This window comes from Perca fluviatilis, chromosome 19 (genome assembly GCF_010015445.1).
Source record: "Perca fluviatilis chromosome 19, GENO_Pfluv_1.0, whole genome shotgun sequence".
Taxonomy (NCBI): domain Eukaryota; kingdom Metazoa; phylum Chordata; class Actinopteri; order Perciformes; family Percidae; genus Perca; species Perca fluviatilis.
The window spans coordinates 22,439,535-22,467,255 of record NC_053130.1 but is presented as its reverse complement, the minus strand read 5'-3'; the positions used below and the strand labels follow the sequence as shown (position 1 = coordinate 22,467,255).

Genomic DNA, 27,721 nt, shown 5'->3' with positions numbered 1-27,721 from the left:
CAGTGACTCAAGTCTTTTCGGTGTGTTCCGTGCTGTCATCCGTCGGAGGGGCCGTCGGCCTTCATTTTTTTTTAACAAGCCGCCATGACAGTCTGGCTTTGAATTTCCAGAGAAAAAAGACCCACGTAACGCGTTTGTCCAATCAGCTGCCGGTTTTAATTTTTGGGTGACAATACAGATTAGCGCCACCTGCTGTTATGGATGTTACGTATTACGTCTCGCCGCTTTGGTGTGTTCCGAGGCACTTTTTTGACCAACTCGGGGAGACTGATCAGTCCTTTTCTGCCGAGGGTTGGCCGTCTGGTTAGTGTGTCCCGACCTTTAGGCTGAAACTGCAACCCACTTCTTGATCCTATTTCAGCGCTTCAAATCTTTACTGACATATTCGTCAACTTGGACTGAACTGCAACAATAATAACAACAGGGTTTCCACTGCGTGGAACCTGTGATTGTTGTCATTTATTCCGGTTCCTGCTTACATAGCGATATCAGGGGAATTGTGAGTCCTGTAAGCCTGAGATATTTTATGTCACTTTGGAGAGTAACATCTGCTTGGCATTCTATTATCCCAAATCTCTTGTTGACCTGGGTATTATAGGTAAAATAGAGATTATTACCCCTTTCTCTGGAACTTGGTTACAGTAGAGTGCAAGCTCTGGCTCCTGTTGCATCCCAAATTGCTGCGATTAGGACACATAATGCAGTATCACAAGGGAGTAACCACAATGGCTTAAACATATTCCACCTGACATTTAGTTCAGCCAGATCTCTGATTGGCACTTGATTAGCAACTAATCCATGTCATTATCTCCTTCTGTGAAATTAGTTGAGTAGAAAATGGTGTCGTAAATCACAGAGGTGGAATTGTGGAGGGGCTTTGATCAGTGTACAGCTCTACAAAAAGAAAGTGCTGTGAGGAGAGAGGAAATATGTTGTTGCCATGGATACTAAAAAAAATAGGTGTGAAGGAATATATGGTTAAATAGTTTTAGGAATTTTGTTTGGTTTTTGTGTGGAAACTGCAATTCCCAGCGTGAGAGAGTATTGATACAAGTTTTAGTTCCTATCGCCCGACAAGCCCAGTGTTGGCGTTTGAAATCTCAGTGGATCAGCAGGTAATGGCCACATAGGCCTACCTCAATATCAACTATCTATTCCCCTCTGTTAGATTATGGACTGATATTCAGACTTTTCCATATCCTGCCAGGTAGAATCCAGCTCACCCCCCTCCCTCCCTCCTGCCCGGCTTGTGCTGCCTCCTCTGGCTCCAGTCCTGAACCTAACCCTCAGAGGAGCGGAAAATAATTAGGAGAGAAAATTGCAGCTGACACTATTTCTGAAAAGCAGGGTATTGTAATGAGAGCAGAGCAGGTATTCATTGTGTCTGAGGGAGCGATTGAAAGCCCTTGGTTTTCGGGCTGCCTGGGAGAAGCCCCGGGAGAGTAAGCAGAGCTTTGCTGAGTCCCTTAATGCATGTGGGAACGGAGCCTTGAGAGGACGAGGCAGAGGTGTCTTCCAAAAAAAAAAATGCCTTTGTCTCTCTCAATATGGCTCTCCCTCGGTCTCTTGCTCTCTCCTTGTTCCCATTATGAGTTCAGAGGGATGCCGTCCAGCCGCTGCTCAAAGTTATCTTCATTAGCTGTGTGGACTTGCTGGAGTGGCTGCTCAGGGAAGCTTTCTTTGAGCAAGGCACTCAGAGAAGATGAATAAATGTTTTGTCCCACATAGGCCCAGCCTAAAGCAGTGGCAGGCTGCATGGAGAGATAGATGAGATATTGGCCGTTTTTATTTTTCAACGGGGGCTGAGGAAGCCCAGGAGTGGGGTGGACAGAAGCAGATGCTGCCGCCTAAATATTAAGCCTGTTAAATAAAATGTCCTCCATAAAGAAGTCTTAACAGGAGTTGAAATATAGCAATGGGCACCACTGATTGTGCATCACACAGCCGGCCGCATGCTCATCCCAGGGCTTCTCCTTGGCATGTAATTCAGACTAAAAGCTGGGAGATGAGAGAGAGGTCGCTTTGATCACCTTTCAGTGCTGTGATGCAGGTGCATCATCAGGATGAGCACACTGTGATGTCTTTTTAGCATTTGAATATGATTATTGTATTCAAAGTATAATGGAATAGGGACACAGGCATAATGTTGTTCAGGAGGAGACTATTAATACTACTCAAACACATACGAATGATAACAAGACATATGATATTTGCTTATTGTGAGGTTTTACAGCAAAACATGTTGAATACGCTCCACCTGATAATTGAATTAAATGCGCAGATAATCAGAATTAACTATGAATCTTGTGATGTGCAAAATACAGACCTTTTTATGATTGTAGAAGCCTTGGTGTTACATTGTGAATAACAAGAGAGTGAGCTGATGTGTCCTCCTTTGTGAAGTGAATGTAAATACCAGTCTTAGTTAATGAGAATCTGAGGCTGCCTTAGGTAATGTTGCAGCCATCTATATTGTAGAAATCCTCAGGCAATAATGCTGAAATCCCACTTAAATGAGAAAATAAATTGATGGCCAAATTGCATGTGGCTCATGTCTCCACTTACAGAACATTGGATCTGCTTTTAGTTGTCTACGCAATGGACATGGAAAAATGTATTCACAATCAAGTTTTAATTGTCTCACAGCCCACTGTGCAGTTGAATTTGAAATTACAAAGCACATTTTGAAACCTCTTCTTGTCTCTATACTTCCCTTCCCCCCCCCCTCTCGCTATATATATCTTTCTCAAACACACATTATTACCCACTATGCATCTGTGCCACTCCACCCATTCCGTGAAGCAGGTAAATTAAATCTGTAGCTGTAGCATCCAAGACTCTGGCAATCAGCCAGATCAGTTCAGCATCTTCCTCTCTATTTACGGGCACTGTGAACAGATTTCCAAGCTTGTCGGGACTTGCTGACACTAGATGCACAGTGACACACTCGGTATCATCAGGAAAAAACTCACTCACTCTAGCTTATGCAACCGTGAATAGAAGGAGCAGCGAAATGGAAGCTGAAACTATTATCTATCTATAATCTTACTCTTCAGCTACGGAGATGAAACACAAAACCCCGTATGCTTTTGCTCACTGTGTTCCCAAGGTGCTCAAAGGTAAGAGATGAGCCATGCCTGGTACAGTAGTGATGAGAGGAAGTGTCTGGGGAGGATGGACTCCTGTGGGAAAACTGCAAACTGGAGGAGGGCATTATTAAATTGTCCTAACCTGGCTGGCCTTATATGACCATGAAAAGATCATAGTCTCCTTTACACCTGCTCTAGCAGGATATTTTCCTGCTATTGAACTGTCTCCTGCCTTATTTCAGGCTGTAACATTACATTATCAAAGTTTTTCAAAAGTTTTCATCTGTGGTGTAGATGTAGTTATGTAGCAACCTGCAATGTCCCATTGCATATATATATATATATATACACATATATATAGTATTAGATAGTAGATTTACAGCTATATTAAAACTTGATCAATTCACCTCAATAGACTGAATATGAATAATGTCATTAGGAATGGAGAAATTAGTAAACATTGAGTGGCCTGTCACTGCTGTGATGCAATTGCTGCATCAGGTGAACACATTTGGGTGCTTAAATCTTCTTCATTTAGTGCTATAACGAAACACAAGGGCAAAAAGGCCCTGATTTCTTCTATGGCAGGAGCAACTTTATGTGTATATGATTGAGAAGCATGCTTACAGTCCCGGAGCTTTCAGTTCAGCCTTTGCATTTAGCAATTTGTGTTTGTGAGATGATAAGAAGCAATTATGAAGCAAATAAGTGTGGCTGATGATCATGGACAATCTTGTTTGCACAGTGAATATGATAAGAATACCAAGCCTACAGCCAGCGCCATATCCGCTCTGTGCAGTGTTAAGTAGCTTTCATTGTTGCCAGAGCGATACCTCCTCATATCCACATCACTGTCAGACTCATGTTACTTTTTCCAAAAGCCATCAGGATTCGTCTCTGTCAACTGCCTGTCCCTCAGTCCATTAAAGATGATTGATAGAGCTGGAAAATCTTCCGCCCAGCTGTTGTCGTTGACTCATCCCTGAGAAATTGAAAGGCGCTCAGAAAAGGACCATCCCTCATCAGAAGACCTTTTGTCTGTGTTGACGATGTGAAACAAAGTACATTTTTGAAGATAGTGTATAACTAATGTTCAGCCTTCTTTCACAGCTTTTTTCCCAGGCGCTGTATGTGAATAATTATTACATTAGAGATTAAGATAGCGATTAGAGTCACATTTTGTCTTTTATCAGGAATATAAATTCAGATTTTTTTTTCTTAATCTGTTCCTCAGTTCTTTTTTCTTTATCAGTTCAAAATATGTAAACAGCGGTTATCCTGCAGTCTTAACTTTCAACCATTTAAGCTTTGATGGATAAAGCTGGTCTGTGACTTGTTCTCTCCATCGGCCAAGTCTTATAGAGAAACTTAAGAAAAGACACGTCTGTTTTTCCAACTGCTACTGTTCCTCCTCCTGGCTCTGTTATCCTCTAATGGCTTGTGAGGATTTTTACAGGACAACTTGAGGAGGATTTTATGATGTTTCAGTGTGATTGATAACATGCTCTTGGAGGGATGTCAGGCTTTCAGAGACGGATAATGTGGATTTCTATCTCTCTGCCTCCTTGTGTAAGACGTGCCATCAATCAAGTGTATCGCGGCCTTAACCCGGTAAAATTAAAACCTTAGGGGGGCGGGGTACCCGGGGTCTCCGTGGAACCAGGACAAACCCATCAACAGGGAGCGCGACAGAATCAGAACACAGATCGGCATCATAACAGGCTCACCACCGAGAACAGGACAGATATAAGATTCCCACCACAGGGCAGAAAAAATACAGTTAATGATCTGACTTTATTTCGCTGTTGACAGTGGAGAGGGATTACAGGAAGAACAGTCTCATTTTCAGTGTGTGTGCAGGCGTCATTAGAACCGAGCCCAGCTAATTTCATTCCTAAGCTCGTCAATATTTACCAGCAACAGGCGCAGCACACTATGGCAGACCCATTGTCCCTACAGAGAGGAGATACAGAGCTCAGGAGATAATTTGAGAGCGTAGGGATTCAGGAATCAAACTGATCAACATCATTTTCAGCATGTTCTTGGTCCTGTTCCTGTAAATGCTTGTTTGTTTTGACATGATAAAGCACACAAACTGGTAATTAGCCCAGCTAGTTTGAGATCTGCCGTGTGCCTGTTTCTCCTCAGGTAGGCCTTACCTCTCTTTGTATGTCTGTCTGTGTTTCAGTGGATGGCTGCATACACAAAGCGGCAGGTTCCTGTCTGTATGATGAGTGCCACTCACTAAATGGCTGTGAAACCGGCAAAGCCAAGATCACCTGCGGCTATGATCTCCCTGCAAAATGTGAGTATCCCTTAATTAATGATTTTTGTTGATATGTTTGTTCTGTAATGTGTGCACCGGTGCCTGGCAGGAATATTCTCTAATCAAAAGTGCTGCCATTGAGGGCTACATCACAGTTGGAGAACATTAAGATTTGTGGGCAACATTAGTGAAACATTGTCCAATGCAGCAGTAATCTATATTGTTCTTATAAAACAACCCTCATTTAATCAAACCCAAGGCTCCTGAACCAGCTAGTGGACTGCACTGGCATTGCATTGATGCAGAAAATCACAAAGAAATTGTGTTTTTTGCATAGCTGTTTGATTTTGCAATTGATGTGTGCACATGCATTATATTTTGAATTGAGGTCATAGTTTCTATGAAGTAGTGCAAATGAAACTACACACACACACACACACACACACACGTATACACACTTGCATACGTGCACATAATGACTGGGGTCATTAGTGTGCACTCCAAAGGTGTAGGAGCGGGGATGTTTTTAATGTCCAAAATAAAAAAATTGTAATCATAATTTATTAGTTTTGAAAACTAATTTGTAATAAATAGAAGGTTCATTAATATGATTGGTGCTTGTTGTATGGCTGGATGGGAGTGTCATCTGCACACAAACAGAGACATTAAGGGAGCTATTAGTTGCTTAATTTGACTGATTTTTCATCCCTGATTTATTCTGTGAACAGATCACATAACTCTTACCATCACGCCACAAATGAAAGGGGACTGCAGTGTTTTCTTTGTTTTTATCTCTAACCATTGAGTTCATGTTTTGTTCTGAAGTCTACGAAAGTTTGCGTTGTGTGTCACCTCCCCTCAGAATGTAACAACTTTTATAATAGGGTGACCAGATTTCCCAGAACTACAACCGGGACACTTTGAGCGTGACCGGAGTGCTCGTGCGCGCACACGCTTTTTAACGTGAACATGTGCCAGCCCAGGTCAGACATAGACACAGACAGATTAGACACAATTTTGCCAACAGCACACGTAGGCCTACTGCTCACAACATAATGGGGTATCTCAGTTAATATTCATGAATTTTCTTGGTATGTAGCCTACATATCTAAGAAATAATATTAAAAGACATTGAGTGAGTTTCGTGTGGGACCAACTTTCTTTTTCAGAATTAAAGCATTCTTTTGGAAAATGCACCCACTGAACTTGTGAAAAACTTTGTGAAAAGGTATTTTTCATTGCATGGCACTAAACGAATTATTTGGAACTGCTGCCACACTGGCAATGGTAACACTTTACGGTTAGGGTACATGAAATACGAATTCACGCATGAATTAATTCATGATTTGTGCATTACTTCATTCCTTTTATATCTTATGAATCATCAGGAATTGACATGAGTTCACCTACCTAATGAATGAACGAATGACAGACTATGAACACGTCAATTCCTGATGATTCATGGGATATTAAGGAATGCAGTAACACATAAATCATTACTTACATAATGCATAATAATACATAGCCTACATCAATTAATTAATGCATGAATTCATGATAATTCATGTACCCTTACCGTAAAGTGTTAACAGTGTTATTCTAACCAACAAGACACAGACACAAATGTACCTCTGTAGATCTGGACACAACTGACAGACACCTTTTCGGCTTAGAATTACAGTAGGAACCGCTAAAAACCCCACAACCTCGCCATCCTCGCCACACGCCAGACAGACACACTTCCTCGGCTTAGAATTACGATAGGAACCGCTAAAAATACCACTACCTTGCCGTCCTTTTTCAACCGACTGAAATACACACTTTATTGGCTTAGAATTACGGCAACAATCGCTAAACACACTGCAAACTCACGGTCCTTTCTTTCCGATTTACAGCCCCCCTCTCTTGGCTTAAAATAACTACAGCCGCTGAACAGGCTACACACTGTAAACAGCCTTGGCCCGCTTGCCTGGTCCTCCGATAACGTTAGCAGGGTTAGCATGGTGGCGTTACTCTGGACCAGTCGGGATCACTTTACTGGCTGTGTCTCAATTGTTTTTGTGAGTAACCAACTCGGGTACTCTAGCTATATAATTCAATGTCAGTAGCTACACGAATGTTGAAATGACATAAAATCCCCATCCATAGTAGATGTGATAAATTAGCCTGAAGCTAATGCTTACCTGTTCAGGAGGAAATTAGCCAACTCCGCGTCCTTTTGAGCTCTAAGCTGTCTCCATCTTTCAAATACATCTCCAATATTTACCCGGGGTTTGTTACGTCTCTGGTCACGCAACTGTTAAAAAACATGCAGTTTGTTTTTAGGTCTGGTAGAATCTATCTCTGTTGATCCTGTTCGTTTGTTTGCTGCTTTCATGGCTGTCCTAACGTCACAGCTGTAGCAAGCTGGGTTTATGTTTTTACAGTTATATCTGGCAACCCGGCCTGGCTGTCAAACTGGGCCGTTGATACCAACACACAGGTCAAAACACAAACAGAAATTCCATCACGGAACGGAAATTTAAAAAGGAGAAAATACTGGAATTAGCATTGTTGTCAGAAAATATAGTATTTCAACATAGCATGTTTCCTTAATATCTGATGACACGTTGGGGTCATTTTTGGATTGAATACAGTAAATATATTACATATTGGACCTTTAAAGTTTGTCACAAGTTTCTTCCGTTGCAAACTTGAAATGGAAAACAAGATAGGATGGAAGAAATGTCACTTGGTGTAATTCGGTCGAGACAAACGTCCCAGCAGTCCTAACCTAACCCCTGAAGGATTTCCATGAGACAGCCAAGAGAAGACATTGAGGCCCAGATGAAATTAGGTTGTGTTAATATGGTATGTCGTAAAGATGTCAAACAAATGGAGCAGATAAACTGTGAGTCAGTCTTGTGGGCAGCCAGTTCAAGTGTCTGCAGCGCCAAAAACAGGGTGCACAATGACAATTTAATAACCTGCAATGTCACCTGGGAGCAATCACACTGCCACTGGGTACTGTTATTGTAATTATCTCCGGGCAAAACACCTTCCCTGTGCTGATAAATCATAATAGATTTTGTAGTTCTTTACCGGGAACAGTCTGTTATTTTTTGAATGTGATTTTATATTAGAGCTATCTTTACTCCCAGCCGCTATCATCTTCTTATCTTCCAACTCTGATCACTGTCATCATCAGCGTTGTCTCGTCTGCTCTTGGAAAATGACAACCGCTTGACTTTTCTTTGTGAGCGCTCAGCTCTGACAAGAGATCTCATTCGTTCCCAAAGTCTATCCAGTGTTTGGATTTATTTTGCCATTAATTCCGTCTCTGTCTTATTTGTTCCACCAACACACACATTATAAAGCTGCCGTGACTGCAAACAATTATCTATTTGGTTTATGAAATCTCAAATAATAGTCTGTCCACCCCCTCACTACTGAACAAAGTAAACAAACAAGACGGCACACAACTTCTACATTTTTTAATTTAACTAAATTCTGGGATGGTACTTGTAGGCGTAGCAAGAAAGGATAAAAGCCTGCAGTCAATGTTATGTTAATGGCCCACCACTGTGGTTAAAGCTAAATGCATTAATTGATTAAAATTGACATAAAATTAATTTAAATGTTTGTATAATCAAATTATTAACTTCAGCCTCATGTCATTGCTCAGAGTGGATGGATAATCAGGATAATTACAGAGGTGGCTATTGAAACTATGCAAAAGTAGTGTTATTTATAAGCAATTAAAAAGCTATACCAGCTTTTCTACTCGGTAAGAGGAAAAAAATCAGCCTAATTGAGAACTACATTGAAAGTTGTTGGTGGAGTTAGTTTTTGCATCTCATTGTCTTGTCGGTCAAAACAGTTGAAGCAGGTGAAATATTATTATGGTAATAGTAGGTGTTTGGAAAGTAAAGAAGTTGGCCTTGTTAGCGCTTTCACTGATTTATTTCTGTCAGACTTCAAATGCAAAGACTTTTAAATTGTGGCGAAAATTGACAAATAACACATTGTGGACCAACTTGGTCTTGTCCAAGAAATGTCATTTTTTTTTTTTTTTTTTTTTTTTTTTTCACTATAAAGTCCACACAATTTAACAACATGCATTTTCTTTCAGATCTTCTTGACAAATAGCTAATTAGGCGTGCAAATAAACTGCAGTCTATGAGTAGTACACATGCGTGGATTTGTTTGACAACTTCAACACAAAATAACAAAAACAATATGATAAATCAACATGAAGAGTCAGCAGATCCGCCAGGAACCAAAGGACACAAAAAAAGGACGCAAAAGAAGGACACATGACAGCACAGACAACACAACATCCTAAGAATTAACTGTAATAATTGAAGTGCAAATAGTGCTGGTGTATTTACTGCATCCCTGCTCTGCTGGAAATAAGATTTACTATTGGAGTTCAGCAGCTTGACGGAAGTTGGAATAAACGATAACTTTAGTCTGTTTGTATTACATCTCGGCACACGGAATCTTCTCCCTGATGGCAGAAGTTCATATTCAGGGAAGAGAGGGTGTAGAGAGTCTGCAGTGATTCTTTCAGCTTGTTTTCTGACTGTTTGCTCATACAGGCTCTGTATGGGCTTGTACTCTTTCCTCCCTATTATCCTCATAGCTGCCTTGTGTGTGCTGGCCAGCCTGCTTTTTAGCTGCACAGTTAAGTTGCCAAACCATGCTGTGATTCCATATCTGATAATGCTCTCCAATCGCCCAGTAGAACATGAGCATGATCTTGCTGCTTACTCCATACAGTCTCAGTCGCCTTAAGAAGTAAGCACAAGCCCAGGTCGCTGCAGCGCCGCGCCCCCGGAATAACATGAGATGTTAGATGTTAGATCATGTACACATGTGGACTCATTGCAAGCAAAATTGCTTCTGCTGACACATTTCTGTAGATGGTGGCTTGTCTACTTTTCCGAGAGTGAGAAGAGCTCAGACAGATGGACAATTTATCGTTTACATCTTGGCAATGCCCAGTATTTCCAATTTGGGCATTCTCTTACCAGTTTTGCCTGAACATTAAGGCTGATTTTCACAATTTGCTATAAACACATAAATCTCTTAGAGGATTGCACACTTCTTTGGGGGCCCCCTTCTCTGAAATCCAGTCCACTGCATATAATTGGAAATAAGGAACGATAAACCCTGAATAACGTACAACAAATTGTAAATCACTTTGCTTTTAATTAAATTTTCAGGGATTTAGGCTTGGCTTCATGCTGAACCCCCAGCAGTCATCTCACGACTTTGCCAACAATGCATGGAAATAAGCGATCCATCATACTATGAATTCAGCCATTTCTCTTGATCTCACAGCATTTATGGAGTCTCAAGTGTTATTTGAAGATATCACCCATGATGTATTGTATTTCATTCAACAAAGGATTAGGCTAGTCAATTATTTATATATACTTATCAGTTATTTTTGTAAGAAATGGAGAAATTGCAATTTGGACATAATACTCAAAATAACTGGTGAAGCAATAAAACACATCCTTGTGTTCTGGAAAACTACTTATTGCCCGCAGGGAGAAGAGTATGATCTGAAATCAGAGTTGTCCTTGTTTGGAGATTTGATGTGCTGAGGCAATGGAAAATGACCGGACTAAACCCATCCCATCTACAATTTTTTTTTGGGCTGTGAATCCCAGTGGCAAATGAGCCTTTCCTTTAAGAGGCCCAAGCACATGTGGGACTGATTATTGTGGTGCTGGCCCAGATTATTAATCAATGACAGTAATTACCCACCTAGCATAGTGGAAAGAAAAAACTGATCTGCTACATCAATATGACAAGGAAATTGTCTATTTGCCCTAGACAAGAAACTCATCTGTTCATAGATTAATGATCAAATAAAAAGATGTCAAGTGTAACAAGCTAAGTCACATATTTATGACTATACTAGAGGATGTGTTGCATCATTGTCCATAATTGTTCAATTTTTAGTATTTAAGTTAAAGTATGCACTATGCCTAAAATCTGACCAAATATCAATTGAAAAGTTGAAATGAATAGAAACGTTGGGGATTGTACTATTGGTATTCAGAATGGCTACCCTTGTTACAGCTTATTTCTTTACCACCTGCAGTTGTTTTGTGCCGCTTCAACTGCTGAAATCATTTTTTAATGGTGTTCATTATACTGTGTGTCTGTATTCCTGTCCTCTGAAGATACATTATTAAGTCATCTGTGAACATTTGCTTTAGTACATGTGTTTTTTTGTTTTGTTTTTTTAAATGTTGTAAAGTGCATTAGCAGTGCTGTGTCTGATAAGATATTGAATGGTTTAAAAAAAAAGAATCTTTTTAACTCTCACTTGATGGGATGATGAATGAGTTAAGGACTGTCCAGTATGGTGCCTTTTCGGGCTCAGGTACTTAATCTGGTGGCATATTATTTTCATTTTGTGGAGGATTAGGGCCACATGTGAAAAGATTTGAGTTCTGAGTTTAAAGTCAGAATTCTGAGAGTAAAGTAAAAATTCTGAGAAAAAGTCAGAATTCTGACTTTTTTTCTCAGAATTCTGACTTTAAACTCAGAACACAAATACATTTTTCACATGTGGTCCTAATCCTATTCCGTACAAGGTGTTATTGTAATTTAAATGTGTGACATATCTGAGGATGAGCTGTAGTGACTGCACTCTTCAATAGACTTGTCTGAATCTTATCGTTATTATGCCTGTCCAAAGGTTCTCGCTAATAACGTTTAGCAAAGACCTCACAGGGTTAATCTGCAGTTGCACATTTCAGCCCTATCTGTCACAGCAGACCTAGAACGTATTTACAGTTCAAACAAGAGGTCTGCTTGAGAAAGTTAATGTCCCAAAGGAACTTTTAGATAAACGTCGGGTGTTTTCACTGTCCAATTTCATCTGAAATCTTCTACCAGTTTTGTTTTTCACCCTAGGGCTACTTTAGATTGACAGTTCAAAATGTTTGACTATTTATTGTTTTGCTTCTCTCCCCCTAGCCATTATTCTCTGAGCTCTAAGTATATGTTTTAAATAATAAATTATATTTGGCTACAAGAAAGAAGAGCCAATGCTTTGTTTTATCATGTTGCTCTCATAACAGTGGCCTAGTTCTTTTTTAGTCTTTGTTAATTATTTTATAATATTATTAATTATTATTATGAGGAAGCATCAGCATCATTTTTAGATATTTGGAATAATTTATACATGCCATATGCATACTGTATTCATTTTTATCTCTAATATGTGTCTAAGAAATAGTTTGGTCTGCTATTTTTTTACTTCCATTGAATACCCTGTCTATAACTATAAAAATATAACTACTATTACAACCAGTAGTTGTTTCTTGCCATCTCTATAACCTTCCCTGTTACCGTCCATGGTTTACGCTTTAATTAGGAAGAAATACATTTAGATTGTATTCTTATCTCCACATATGTACTAAGTGTACTCGTGTATATTTTAAGTGACAATATATGTTCCGTTGTTAAAGGCTTTAGCCTTAGTCTTTTAAAGGTATTTCACATAAGCTGCTGAATCATCCGCTTATGACTACAACATTTGCAGGTCTTACTAAGCTAAAATGAAGGTTATCAGTGTAATCAGTCAAGGTCATGCAAATCCTCTCATAGCAAGTCATTAGATTTTTCTCGTTTTCCATAATTGTATTGAGCAGCAGGCTTTTTTAACATTTCCTAGGATGTGATGATTGAGACATCATCGCATCATAACTCTTTAGCCTATAACTCTTGAACTAAATGAACAAGTACAGGGCGGGTCTCTTCTTGTTGTTGTTATTCCTATCTCCAATTTTCCTATTTAGAAATTATTGCCACAATGAAAGATAGTAGCTAATCCGCCTGATGGCAAAGTTGAATAGCTCAATGACAGAGTAGTACTAATTTTATAAGCATGCCGGCTATACACCACACAGCCAAATACCCAGAGCTGTTGTTGTCGCAAACTTTGTGGTAGTGGCTTTAAATGTTTGTTTCAGCATCTGATTTTCAGAAAGCGTACTTTTGGTAGGGAGCCTAAGTGGAACTTACAGGACCATAGTTAGACCAAACACCTTTGGGAGACACACACCAGTTCAGTTCGCCTCCTTCTTTATCTACTGCTCTCTTTCAGGACAAAATGGGAGTCTCTGGTGTTTACTGTAACTGCACCTGTGCTAATAATACTAATCATCAGCCTGTGATAAATGTTTCTCCCTGATAGCGTGAGGAATCTTTCCCATGCCCTATTTAATCTGGGAGACCAGGCCGTCTGTTCCGTCTCTCTCCACTCAGCTAACACAGATAAATCACAGCAAAGTGCCCACTATTAGTAAGTGACATACAGCCCATTCTGATTAAATTACCCCCTAGAACATTATCATTCTGCTGAGCATGTTTATCAAAGCAGTCTCCACCGCATCACATACAGCGTGGCTGACACTTTCAGAGGGCCATCGGACAACCCATAATTGAATCATTTGGGTACAACGTGTTGTTTACAAGAGAGGATTTAGTCTTGTTCAGGAGCTGCTTTGACCAAGATGTTTCACTGTTTTCCTTCAAGTTTGGACTTTTGGTTTTGAATTTTTTATGTATTTCAATGTGTCCTGCAGCATTAGCAAATGTAAATAAACAGTAAAAAGTAATGGTTACACTTTACTTGAAGGTATCTACATAAGAGTGACAGGACACTGCCATGAACGTGTCATAAACATTATAAACAAGTCATAAATGTTTATGACTCTTCTGTCATTCGGTTTTTGTCATGACAGGTTAGAGTTAGGGTTAGTTAGGGTTCATGTGTCATGACCGTGTCATGTGTTCATGACAGTGTCATGTGTTATGTACTCTTACGTAGATACCTTCAAGTGTTACCAAAGTAATTTAGATAGGTGGAGGTAATTTGAACTTCTTGCCTATTTTAGGAACTATCAAAACACCTTGTTTTTAGATTTTGACCCCCATGCAATTTTATTTTTTTGCTTTATCCACTGGGTTTTTAAAGGCTCCCATGATTCCAGTGGTTCATTGAATTTTCTCAGGCCACAGACGGGCTGTTATTCTTATGTGAAAATAGCACATTTTATGAGATTTTCATGCAACAGCAGTGCATTGTTAGCCTTTTTTTCATAAATGAAATGGCTAACATGGCAGACGGCTGAACAGACTGTACTTTATCTCTACATAATGGATCAAATAGACACAGTGTGACTGTTTCAAGGTGTGTTTTTTTCCATTTTGGATTCAAGGCTAAGTGAAAGAAATCCTTTGTTGTAGCAGATAAATTAGTGGGGCTTAACTCAAACCTGGTGGCCTTCACAGTTCCGACCAGACACAGTGCTAAGTCAACATCTTCTCTACTGCTCACTGTTAGCACTCACATCATAAATGTCACTTCATGCACACTCCATACCGTGGACAGGGTCTACCTCGGACTTTCTCAGACAGTTTTGATTGTTTTGTTTGGTACCTCATTCAGTCTGTCTGTCAGTTATTATGGTATTACGTAGTAATAGTTTTAAATGTAAAAGTTGTACTTTGTTATAAAAGTAGAAGAAGTACCATTTTTGTATGATAATCTTGCATCTTCAGTATTAAAATCAGACAAAGAATTAAATCAAGGGAAGGTGAGTAATATTTCTCAGGTAGACTTTTTTTAAACCCTTAATGCATAAAAGATAATAGTCAGACCTTGCTGTTAGGATGAATTTTAAGCTGTTTGTGATTATATTCCCTAAGATTTCAAGATGAATTAATGTCTACGAATAGGAAAATCAGATATCAAGGAGAGGCCAGATGTTTTTTTGCATTATTTATGAAAGAAAAAGTGCCTCTGCTTCTCTAGACTAATCAACTCGCTCTCTGGCTTCTCATTGGCTGTAATGGGTGCACTCAGAACAGAACAAACCTCGTTTCACTGCTCGTCTGTAAGGCCCAAGTAGTCTTCCATGTCCCTCTCTTTTCAGATATTTGTGTTTCCTTTGTTGGCTAGCCTGTCACTCTTCCAGGCCTCTTGAGGACTGGAGTAATTTGGTAATTTTGCCTAAATGGTGAAACTGTAATTATGTGGCATCAGCTGCCTAGCTGTCGGTGAGACGGCCAACGGTCATTCATCACCAGGAAACTAGAAGGGGGGGGGGGGCATCTTGACTGATCAGGTAAACACTAGCAGAAAGAAAGTATGGTGGTCTCACCCAAAAAAATGGCTGAAAAAAAGAGGTGAGGGGCCTTTGGAGTAATGGGGTGCAGGAGCAGCTACAGCCTGTGTGGTGGGTTGGTTGTTGAGCTAAGATAGGGGGTCAGCAAGGCATGCCTGAGCCCCAGAATGACAGTAATGCATCAGGAGGTGGCTTGTGGGTGGCAGATGAAGAGGGACCACTGGAAGGTCAGGTTTGAAGTGGAATGTGGCAGCAGCTCTAATGCAGTCCTGCCTTGCCATCTGTCCATGAGTAAGCCTGTTCTAATGAAGGCTGTCGTTATAAAGGACTCATCACCCAGTGGTGGCACATTTATATACACACACACAGAGAACCATCACTACTGAAGTGTCGCGGCTGCCAAAGTCTATTACATTTTTTAAATTTTGATTTAATGTTGGATAGTATTTTTTCATGGTACAGTAGCAGGACATATTCTGACTACACCATGTTTAGGATTACACAAATCTTTTTTTTTTTTCTTTTTTAAACTATCGCCACACAACTGAAAATGATGCAGCCATAGTCCAATAAGAACGCAGTTTGGCCGCTGGTTTTTCAGCATGTCAGAAACGATATGTAAAGATGTATACTGTAGACATTTTTATATCATTTTGGAGAGATTGTCATATCGCCCAGCCCTAGTAGACACACACAGCAAGACAACAGCGAGGGAATAAGAAAAAATACCATAGTCATTCCATACGTGGCTGGAATGTCTGAGAAACTCATCTTTTTTCGAGATCATTTTGGTTGTTTTGAATTCTAACTTTAGTCTCCCATGTTTCAAAGTCTCACCGTTTTATTTTTTGTAAAGACAATGACTGAAATTAGTCTTTCTTCCTTATGCCCATGCTTGCATCATCAGGTGAAAGATTTTGGGGTTCTGAAAAGAGTCTTCCCAGATAATGCACAGTATTGACAAGTACAATGCGTCAATTAAGCATGTCAATCGATTACCAGAGATGAGACTGAAAAAAATACCAAAGTCAAATGGCTGTTTGTGTTAAAACTATTTGAGAATTTAAATAGGCTTAAACATTAAGGTTTAATAGAAAACATGTTTATATTCAGCAAAGTAAGGTATAATATTAGGTACCAAAACTTGCTGAAAAGTAAATCCCCTTACTTAATTTATGTGTTTAAATGTCCCATGGCATGAAAATTTCACTTTATGAGGTTTTTTAACAGTAATATGCGTTCCCCCAGCCTGCCTATGGTCCCCCAGTGGCTAGAAATGGCGACAGGTGTAAACCGAGCCCTGGGTATCCTGCTCTGCCTTTGAGAAAATGAAAGCTCAGATGGGCCGATCTGGAATCTTGCTCCTTATGAGGTCATAAGGAGCAAGGTTACCTCCCCTTTCTCTGCTTTGCCCACCCAGAGAATTTGGCCCGCCCATTAGAAAGAGACATCATGGCTAAGCTCCCCAAATTCACCAAAACATTTTCTTTGGTTTGTTTATTATTGTGTGTGCAGTCTGTGTATTCCAGCCTGTTTTCATTATGTCAAATAAGACAAAAGAAAATAGTGCACTTTGACCTTAAAGAGATATTTCAATTTTATTTGACATTTTTCCCACTCATAGGAGTTCCTAAGCAATTTGATCTGAAATCGATCAATAGTGAAGTCTGCTGAGTAAGGAAGCACCAGAAGTCAACACTCAAACCAATGTGGTTGTACAATATTTACAGTATAGAACAAAGAATTAGTGCCTGAAATAATATTTTTTTAGGTGAGGAGCTTTATTTCGTTCTTTTTTTTTTTTTTTTGGTGTGTGGAACATTTACACCGATCACTTTTACCATCTAGCTGTCTTTATTCAAATGTAATTATGTGCTCTAATTTAGAGATTGACTATCTTGCTACAACAGCATTGTGGTGTTAAGCAGGGCTTCAGGCTTCCTAATACTGTGACTAGGACCAATACAGAACACTGCCGCTCATTCCCCAGGGATAATAGTGCACAGTTTATGGGTAACACTAGCATGCCTCCAATGTTGACAGTGTTGTTGTCTCAGGAAGAAAGGCAAAGTTTTAATCTGATGGCTTTGTTTACCTCTCACTCAAGACTAAGGATAAAAACTAATTAAGAACAGGGAGTAACAGAATCCTGCAGTGCCATTTTCACTGCTAATTATGCATGAATACTGCCTGCCTAAATAGTTGCTCCCTAGCCTTTGATGTTCTTTTCATTAAATTGCTATGGTTACTTCCGCTCATTAGGCTTTTAAGATTGTAAGCGTTGACAAGGTTTTTGTCTTCATCTTTTTTTCACTTCACATCCCAGAATCCTTTTGCTGAAGATACAGTATGAGGGGATGGAGACATTGGTAGCCAGTTACTAAAGTATATGCTACATTCTTAAATATAGTCATGCGACCTATGTTTATATCCCAGGTTGCCATTCTTGGGTTTATTGCTGTGGTTTTAGACCTGCGCTGTGGCCCTTAAAAACCATTAACCTTCCCATAAAAGTGCATATGGCTCTCTATAAACCCTAATGGGGATTGGAACCAATACACAGGAGCCCATGTGTGCTTTCAGGGGCACCGCTTTTAAGAAATACGGAAATTAGTCTCCACAAAAAGGCGAATAAAACGTATTTTTGATGACATTATGGTGTTGGGGGGGCCTTGGTTTAAGTGCTGTCTCGATCACTATATTCCCAGGAAATTAAACTTTGTATACATGTGTGTAGATGTTATGGCCTCTGGCAGTTAGAATTTTGATCCTTTAATTCATTTCTTTTTTATTGCCTTGACCCTGTTATTATTCACACCACACCGAAGAAAACAACGTTACATCTGTGTAGCTTTATGTCTTAAAGCAGTTTGGTTTTCTGAGTCATTCCCCTGCATGATAATTTAGTGCTGTACCTTAACAACAAAACACAGCATGGGGAAACTAATCAGACATGATGAGATTTTACGTGACTGTATAGATTTAATGTGTAATATTGTACTTTCTTGTTTGTATTTAAAATTAATTACATTTGATATCCGGCAATATTAACTGATCTTCAGAAATGCATAATGTAGGCTGTTTAATCACATTCAACAACAATCAGGGCAAAAAGGAGAAAATAGTGCATTTCCGAAATTGCTTCTATGCCTACAGCAGTTAAACCTGTAATTGTTTCTTTATGTAATCACATATAAAAGGATTTTGCACTGACTATTGATCGCAGTAAACCAGCACGTTTGCTTATACGTTTTTATGACATATGTTGGCCCGAGGTGCTTGTGTTCTTGCCATCATGCTGCCTCTGTTTCCCAGGTTGTTTTAAAGACATTGCAAGGTGAGAAACGACTCTGTGGCAAGTAGTTTTATGGTGATCACCTTGAGTCGTTGCTCTGGCCAGGAGACCAGTGAGTGTAATGGATCTGCTGGGAGCCCTCAGTATGGATTTATGGAAGTGCAGGGCTGGAGGGAAGGATCCGTCACCTGCCTCTGTTTTTCGGAGACCAAGAGACACCAATGAATAACGTCAAAGAGCTAATCCAAGGCGACAAGGTTTTGACAAACAATACACAGGGACTGTTTTTGGCTGTTGTTACTGATCCACAAAGTTTACTTATCCAACACTTCTTGGAACCTTTAGAAATCTAAACCATAAGATATAAGAATTCTTAATTGGAAACAATGTACTGATACTGCAGCATTGCCTGAGAAGTGATTTCTCTATGTAAGTTTGCAATCTCCTTTCCAAATAATTGTGCATACAGGCACACATGCACACACACAATCCAGCATGTTGTGCAGCACGTGGCTGCGCACCGTAGGGGACCAGGACGTGTCGGTAAAGGTCCCCTCCATGTGCGTAGTGGTTAGGTTGGCAGGGCAAGCAGGGGAGCGTCCGGATCAAGTTTCCCCCTCCTGCTGTCTAATTATTGACCCATCTGGTATTGTCTTTTCAATTGTTTCAATTATGATGGCACTGGTGTTGCTCAGCACCCTGGCGTCAAGACATGCATAATTCATGTGCAACACCCTGGACTCCACTCAGAGCTCTGGGTTTGAGCTGAATGTCAATACCGCCTCGTGCCCCCAGTGGAGCAGAGGGTTGTCTGTATTGACAGCAAGGCAGATAAGGATAGCAAAAGCAAGTGCTGCCAAAGACAGTGGATAGTGATGCTATCATGGAGTGTATAGGTGAAAAGAATACCGTGTGTGTGTGTGTGTGTGTGTGTGTGTGTGTGTGTGTGTGTGTGTGTGTGTGTGGAGAAGTAAGCTGTCTTCACAGCCTGTGTTTGTTGTCGCCTGATATGTGACCTCATTATTGTCACCCCCAGACCTTGGAATCAATAGTCTTCAATTCCTCATGAACCACGACACAGCACTGTTTACTTGGAAATCAAAGTCACCTAAGGGTTAACTCTCATCAGGGATTTGACTTCAACGCCCAAACCACAGATTCCATCATGATACAGAGGTGGAGAAGAGGTAAAAGTCAATCAAGAGGACAAAAAGTTCAGGCAATGTGACTGTTCATTAAGAGGTGTGAAGATGAAAGAGAAGAAGGGGTCACAGTTTTGACACCCTGCTGTAATGGGGGTGCTTCTGGGAAGGCAGTACATGACATCTCTAAAATGTGTCCTTACTAGATGCCACTGGCAAATGTTTACCCATAGATTGGAGCTCAGCAGATGATCAAAACAATATCGTATTGTTCACAGTAGCAGGCTTATCCACCACTGTCTTCTTTTGTGACAGGACATTTAGTTATGATACACGAGACATGAGAATTCATGTTTATGCAGTCTGCACGGCGCTCAAGAGTACCAACAACATCTGTAGTGCTACTCTAAAACATTATTTAGAGTATTAAGATTGTTCTTTTAGTTTTTTTTCCCAGATGAATTTGAGGTTTCTTTGTTATCCATTTTTCCTTTCCATCATCACGGTCATGAAAGACTCATCGATTCAGTACTTGTCGACCCATGTGACTTATTCAGTATTCATACAGTGACCTCTCACAACAATTCACCTTCAATTGCAGAGGTGCTCTCATTCACACTGGCCTACTGGCCTTCAGCTCTATCTCTGGTCCCTCTGCAGTCACACTAGGGCCCCATCCACACGTACCAAAACTATCTTTTTATTACCCGTCTTCCCTGGATTCGTTTCAAGAATAGTTGTGTCCAAACGAATCCATTTGTAAATGACTCAACACGCTACTTCATATTCCAGGCCTATAGGCGGCGCTGTTTCTGCTACAGAAATTCACCAAAAACGGAGACGAAAAGCATAGTCACTTCCACTTCCCATCATAACATGACCAGATTATAATGTTCTCTTAATACATCCGTGGATTATAATAACTTTCACCACTGCTCATTTTATAAAGGACCCCGCAAGAAAACGTGTCTTTGTTTACATTGTATAATGTGCTGTTGGATTGCTTTTTATTTTGCAATTCTGTCTGCCATCGGACATGATTGCAGCGCGCAAACATCGAGCTAATGTTAGCGCGCTAACGTTAGCTCCGTTAGCTAACATCGGCAGTCAAACAAACATCAATGATCCAATGTCTTTTTGATAATCTATACGTTTTTCTTGCAGTAGCCTTTCTACAATAAGCCGTGGTAAAAGTTACTATAATCCGTTGAAGGGGTTGATAAAACAGACAGATAGCTAGTTGATAAATTGTCTACTTCCACTTTATAAACCGATAGCCATAGCAGTTAACGTTACGTCGCTGCTGGAGCATCAGCTACTTTAGCGATGTTTAACGTTGGCTACATAACGTTAGCAATATATCTTGTGTAGAATCCAGAGGGAAGCGTCAGGGAGCAGAGACTTTAGATGAAGTGAGATGGGATATGCTCGCTTAGCTTCACCACAGTGGTGCGTGTCAGTGGCCGTGGGTAAGAGAGGGTGTAAAAGAGGGGTGTGGCGATGACATCATTGATACGGACGTATTCGTATCGTATTCGCTGTCCAAACGAAGCCAAGCGAGAGCCGTTTTCGGATTTTTTCACCCTGAGACCAGGTTTCAAAAAAGTGCGTTTTCAGGCAGTGCGTTTACAGGATTCGTTTGGACGGTCGGCCCAAACGATGCAAAACATGTGCGTTTGCACAAAAAAACGTTTCCGTGTGGATGGCCCCTGAATGTGCTCAGAATAATCTGTCAAAGCAGAGATTTCACTACGCTAAATGCATCTCTGAAGACCTCAGCCTACGAGAGCTAAATAATGCCTCTGCCTTTAGGGTAAAACTCTACACTGGGAATATTAACCCCCCCCCTGCACCTCATTCAAGCACATTTGTTTAAGTGAAAAATTCAATTTTCTAGTGTGCTAACGTCAAGACATCAGGATCAGGGATAATGGAAATGAGAAATGCAAATGAATGTATTTCAGCTTATATTAAAAGGTTTCTGTTGTTATGAAAGATGCAACAATTGTTGTGAGATTTAAGCCATGTTTTCTTCCCGTAACAGCAGGTCCTAGTTGACACCAATTAAATTGTTAATAAGGCTGGTGAATTGCATTCATTCAATGTGATAATTATTTTTCATCTCATCAGTGGTTTTGCTGTTTGTCACGTTAGCTGCCTATCGGGCCTTTGTGGCTACCGTTGTACTGGCGTGTTGGGGACCTCGTTACCCTGAATTAAACCTCTCCTGTAGCCTGTAGCTACTGCCAAGCTGTTGGCTCATTGAGGCGACACATAGCCAAAGAGGAGGTGCTGCCTGAGAGGCTGAACTCGGGGCAAAATCGTCTAAGAAAAACTTAAGTTTGTAAAGTGAGAGTAAACTAGACTGCAACAGTGCCATGGTTAGAAAGGAAACGTCAGTTGGGCAAAAATGTTTGTCTTTTAAATTATTTACAAAAAGAAGCTTTAAAAGTGCAGCCATCTTGGATTTTTTTTGTTCATCTTAACTAATTAGACTCAAAAGCTTCAAAAAATAGTTTTTAGTTGTTGCAATATTCCACATTTCAATCCAAAGTAAAACCTATTTTAACGTCTGTCAACCCAAACAGAAGAATCCATTTCTTCTCTTCAGTGTGATATTAAGATCAGAGCATTTGTCTGTTGATTTGTACTCACAGTTTTGATGTGGGAAAGAGCTGATAGGTGTAGATTTTTCCAAGATTATAATTGACTGTCAGTCTGTTTATTCTCTGACTCAAAAAGTTTGTCCCGTTTGAGTTTGAGGCAGCATGTTGTATGAACAAAGGAGGCATATTTTTATCTTTCCCTGTGTCTGAAACGTCTCTGATATTTAGAATGTCTCCAGCCAGGGTTTTTCATTCGTGAAAGATGGTGTGACATTTACTGCATGGACGGTGTGTACATGAAAGAAATGACAGAAAAACATCCTGCCTGTGACGGAGGCTTCTGAGTACATCTACCAAGGAAAACTCTAATAAGCTTTACCTCAGTACTTACTCATGACAGCAGGGCTCAGACATACCACAGGATAGGCAGAGATAGTTAAAATATGGGGACAAGACAACCATTCCTCAAACCATTGTGCTCACTCCTGTGGAAACATTATTTTTCTGTTGATGTAGGACACAAAGCCAGGCTGTTGTCACCCTCTCCTGGCATGGCGACACACGCACAGCTGCACACCCCACCCCTCTGCTTATCCGCCTCCTGCTCCCGGGCCATCGATCGGGGAGCTGTCATGCTCTCGGGGGGAGTTGTATGGGCTTCTCCCCTGCCACAGCGCTGCCCTTCCTAGGTAGAGTCGCAGAGCGGCAGGGGGGCCAGGGGAACGGAGGTTGCATTGGGTTGTTGAGGTGGGAAGGGTAGTGTGGTGGTGGGGGTGGGGGTTTGTGTGGCGAGCAGCTGCTTTCCTATGGATCACTTCATTAATATCCCTGGGCAGAAATTTGAGGGGCCGCTGCAGACTAATTAGCCCTGTCTGACCCTCGCGTCTCAGAGAAGTCGCTCCTTTTCCAGTTCCTGCAGAAGCAACCCAATGCCAAGTAACCCCCTCCCCGCTGCCTACCCAACACCCATTCACGGTCACTGTCCGTCCTTTTTTTAAGAATACGGTGCGGCAACAGAAAAGTGCACGCCCCACCATTGTCTTCTGCATTCCAATGTGTTGAAAGTTAAACGTTTTTAATTCCGCTTGTTTCACAGTAAAGCATAAACAACTCTCCTCATGGTGTGTAACCGTCACCCTGTCATTGCGTACCTGTCTTTGTCTGCGTGTATGTTTGCGTAATGAGCGGTGTCTGTGACTCTCAGGGGGCAGCAGGGACAGTGTAGCACAATGGGAGTAGTGTGTGCATTTGGTGCCAGGAGACAAGGAGCCATCCCTCATTAGTGTCATCTGCTTTCCCAGATGGCAGGGTCAGAGTAAGAGGGAAGCTTGATGAAAGGACTCGTCCTGCAGGGTGACACTCATTCTGCCACGCAACGCTCACTACGGCTCCCGAAGCCAAGTTCCCAGCTCTCACAGGTGATACCAGGGCTTTAGTGGGATTCACAGTCAGAGAGAAAGAGAGCTTCATGTTCTCAACGCTGCTTTACAGCCGTGTACCCATGGTGCAACCTGATGAGTTCAACAGAGAGATACAGAGAAGAAGTGAAAAGTTAACTCAAGAAGTTGACATTTCAAGTTGTTTCTTGAAAAGCGGCAAAAAAAAGAAGGCGGCAATTACGTTGACACCTGCTATTCTCAAACATAACTTTACTTCTCACCTAAAATATTTCCCTCCAACATGCTCTAATGCTTTTTCAATGGCTCATTAGAGTGAAGCCTGTGTCCAACAAAAAGCCAGGAAGCCTTGTGTCATGGCTCAACGTGGTGAACTAAGGCACAAGCTATCTCTGCCATGGCCTGCGAGGCACCGGCAGCTTCTGCACGATGGAAAGGATAATGAGTGCTTTCACATTTTACTTGAAAACTCACCAAACGACCCTTATACCAATTAAGAGCTTGTTTTTCACTGGAGTGGCCATTATCAAATCTGACCTTCCAATTATTTTTCTCATTTTCCTCCTGGTTCTGTCACCCCGGTGTGCCTGGTCGGCCCTCAGGGCCGCGGAGGTCGGACAAGGAATGGGTAATGCTTCTCCAAGCTGAGATACAAAGACCCAAGACACTGCCACTACCGTGCTACTATCTCCCTGTCTTGTTTATTTTCTCACTATTGCCAATTGAAAAAGAAAAAAAAAAAAACACTACACGTTCATTTTTACACACTCTATGCTTGAGCATGTGCTTTCTTTTTCTTCTTCCATTATTTTTTTATATGCTGAGCTTAACTGAAGATTTTTCTTAAAGATCTGGAAAAGCTGAGCTTCAAGTGAAACGTAGAGTACTCGTATAACTTGGAACCTGTTAAATGGCTAGTGGACAATTTTGGATGCACCGTGAAATATATAGTCTTGTGTGTCTTGTGTCTGGAGGCCTGTTGGTGAGCTTACCTGATGGTGACTGTTGTTGAACAGCTGCAGCAGGGTCACAAATCCTCCTCCTCTGTCATCGGATACTCCTACTCAGCCCCCCATAGCTCACCACAAAAAAAAGAAAAGAAATCACACACACACACACACACACACACTGAATAACGCATATGATTCTACATGTTGGCGGTGAAGGAGAGTAGGCAGTGGGGAGATAAAACTGTTAAAACAGGGTTAAAGACTAGACAGTTTAGGGATTTCTTTTACTTGGTAAAGCTTTTTCTACTTAAATATTCATTTTGATTCACTTCAACACACTGATCATAGCAGGATGTCATGCTGAGGGTTTGATGCCACCTTTTCATCTCTAGTTAACACTTCTGCCAATCTTATAATGACATCCCCAGTAATTTATTCATTCTAGAATCAAAAAACAGAATACCATATGTTGGAGCAATGATTTCAGTCAAGTGACTTTGACCTATACATAGTGAAATACACCACAGATATGAATGAAAGGAATAATTATTGCCATCACAAAATGAGATTAAATTAAAAAGAATGATATTCAAAGATCAACTGAATGCAAAAGAATCCACTTAAGCCCTTGAAACAAAGCTGTGAGAATTCTTTAGGAAATGACTGTAAGCCAATAATGAGCGGGTTGCCTTTCAAAAGCTGCAATTAAAACCAACCACAAAGCCTTTTACAAAGCTAAACTAACCATTCCCTCTTTAATTCAGATTGAGACACAAGGCGATTAAACTTCTCTCTCACCATGCTCTTTGAAATAAAACGGTAAATTTGAACTTAGATGAACATTTGACCCTTGGCTATGTTTCTAATGCTTTAGAGGTTATCTCAAGTCCCTATACAAGAGAGGACATTGTTTAATTCATCATCTCTGGAACACTGTTTCTGTCAGACTGCAAGTAATGACTCCATTAGCATTTTCAGCAGAGCAGTAGGTACCTGGGACCAAATGCATACAACGGAGATTCAACAAAATTATACAGATTAATTATCAAGTCTACAAAACAGCATGTAAGAAGATGGAAAGAGTCATTACAAACGACAAACAAAGTAAACATGGGGATTGGAATACATTGGATAAAACCAACTATCATGTAACATTGTAGACATTCATATTGAACAATATGGTAAAGTACAGTAAAGTTTCACTGACTAAACTATCAACATAGTCTAGTATCACTGAGCATTAATATCCATATGTAATTAGCCTGGCTGAAATAGCCATGATTCACAAACAACGATATAAAGCCCTAAGCATCGTGTTAGGGTTCAAATTCTACTACATTCTTGGATGTCTATATCTCAATTAATACAGAGCATGCACCACAGAAGTCCATATATAAAAGATGCTTTTTTTTTTAAACAACTTTCATTTTGACATAGTTAGTCACATTTAAGATCACATTGATAAAAAAGTTCCTGAGAAAATGCTGCAAAATGCTTTACAGATTGCCTCATGTTGTCTCAAGATGAATGTTTTCTCATCCTTAAACTTTTTCTTATATATAAAATCAGCATTCTAAATGTTATACTTACAGCCTTAAAATAAATGTGTTTTAATCACCTCTAAGTTGCCCATCATGAAGAATCTGAAGGTCAAGGCAGGTATTTAAAGATACAGTCAAGTTATGTCAGTATTCTTGAACATGAAAGGACCAAATGTACATTGGGAACAAGCAGCGGCTGGAGAGACGTGCGCCCGCGGTTCTGATTGTGATGTGTGACATGAAGAGGAGGTTAGATGAAAAGATCTGAAGGTATTGTCTGACATGTATGCTTGACGTTCCTGGAGGTATTTATATTGATTTATTTCAAAGTAAACAGAGCTGTCTCATTGTGCATGGCTCCTTGGGCTGATTACGAGACAGAAAAGGAGATTTAGGATTGGCAATGTTTCTGTGCTTTTGTTGATCAAGAGGAGAACTTAAGTAAGAACTGGGCTCTGCGTGTTTGTTTATGTCACCCTTTCTGCCAAATTACAGTATCCAAAGACACTTCACTCACCCCAGTCATGTCATCACTTGATTGCGCTTTACAATACCAAAGAAGTTTAAGGAAAATGCATATGATTGCATAGTTGGACAATAGCACGTTATATTATTTGTAGTACGTATAGTTGAACACATGCCAAATGGAGGCCAAGATAATGTGCATCAGATGGGCGAACAACAGCAGCTGAGCTTGTTCTGTTCTGTTTAAAGTAAGTAACACACTAGCTCCTCTCTTTGAATCACTACATGTGACCCATCTGCTGTAGAAAAAGACCAGACAAGAAAGAGGCATTGATGGTACATGTGTCAGGATGACAAAATAGTCATCCTAGGTGGAAGGAGGTTCTTCGCATTCACAATCTATTTGCTTATCTTTGTTTCATTTTTGCATTTGACAAAACCCCAGTGCATTTTTTTTGATTAACACTTGAAATATTGAAAGCTGAGTGCCCATATTTGGGCAGGCTCCATAATCCTGTTGCATATGCAACAGAATTCCATTTCAGTGGAGTACATTATGAAACAGATGGTCCCTTAGCAACCAGACACTTTGATGTTTGATGACGTCTGGTCTCTGACTAGCTATGTCAGTTCAGCGAATGTACCTCATTCAGACGGATCCTACCTTCCTTTTGACTGAGAGAGGAAGTAACTCATAGCCAGAGAGTAGATGTGCACACTGCATTAGTCTTACAATATTGGTGTGTATTTGCAGTCCGGATTGCTCATTTCCATGCACCTCAGGATGAGATGAACATAGCAATATCAGGTCACAAGTGTTAGAGTTGCAGT

The 27,721-nt window shown here is 40.4% G+C and overlaps 1 protein-coding gene across 3 annotated transcripts in view; it reads left to right on the top strand.

The window, feature by feature from the left end:
- macrod2 (mono-ADP ribosylhydrolase 2) overlaps nt 1–27,721 on the top strand; it is a 433,012-nt gene that overhangs the window by 173,548 nt on the left and 231,743 nt on the right. For all 3 annotated transcript variants that reach the window (XM_039783426.1, XM_039783425.1, XM_039783424.1), the window contains exon 5: nt 5,278–5,394. In XM_039783426.1, coding sequence (XP_039639360.1) covers nt 5,278–5,394 — 117 coding nt within the window. The remainder of the gene's footprint in view (nt 1–5,277; nt 5,395–27,721) is intronic.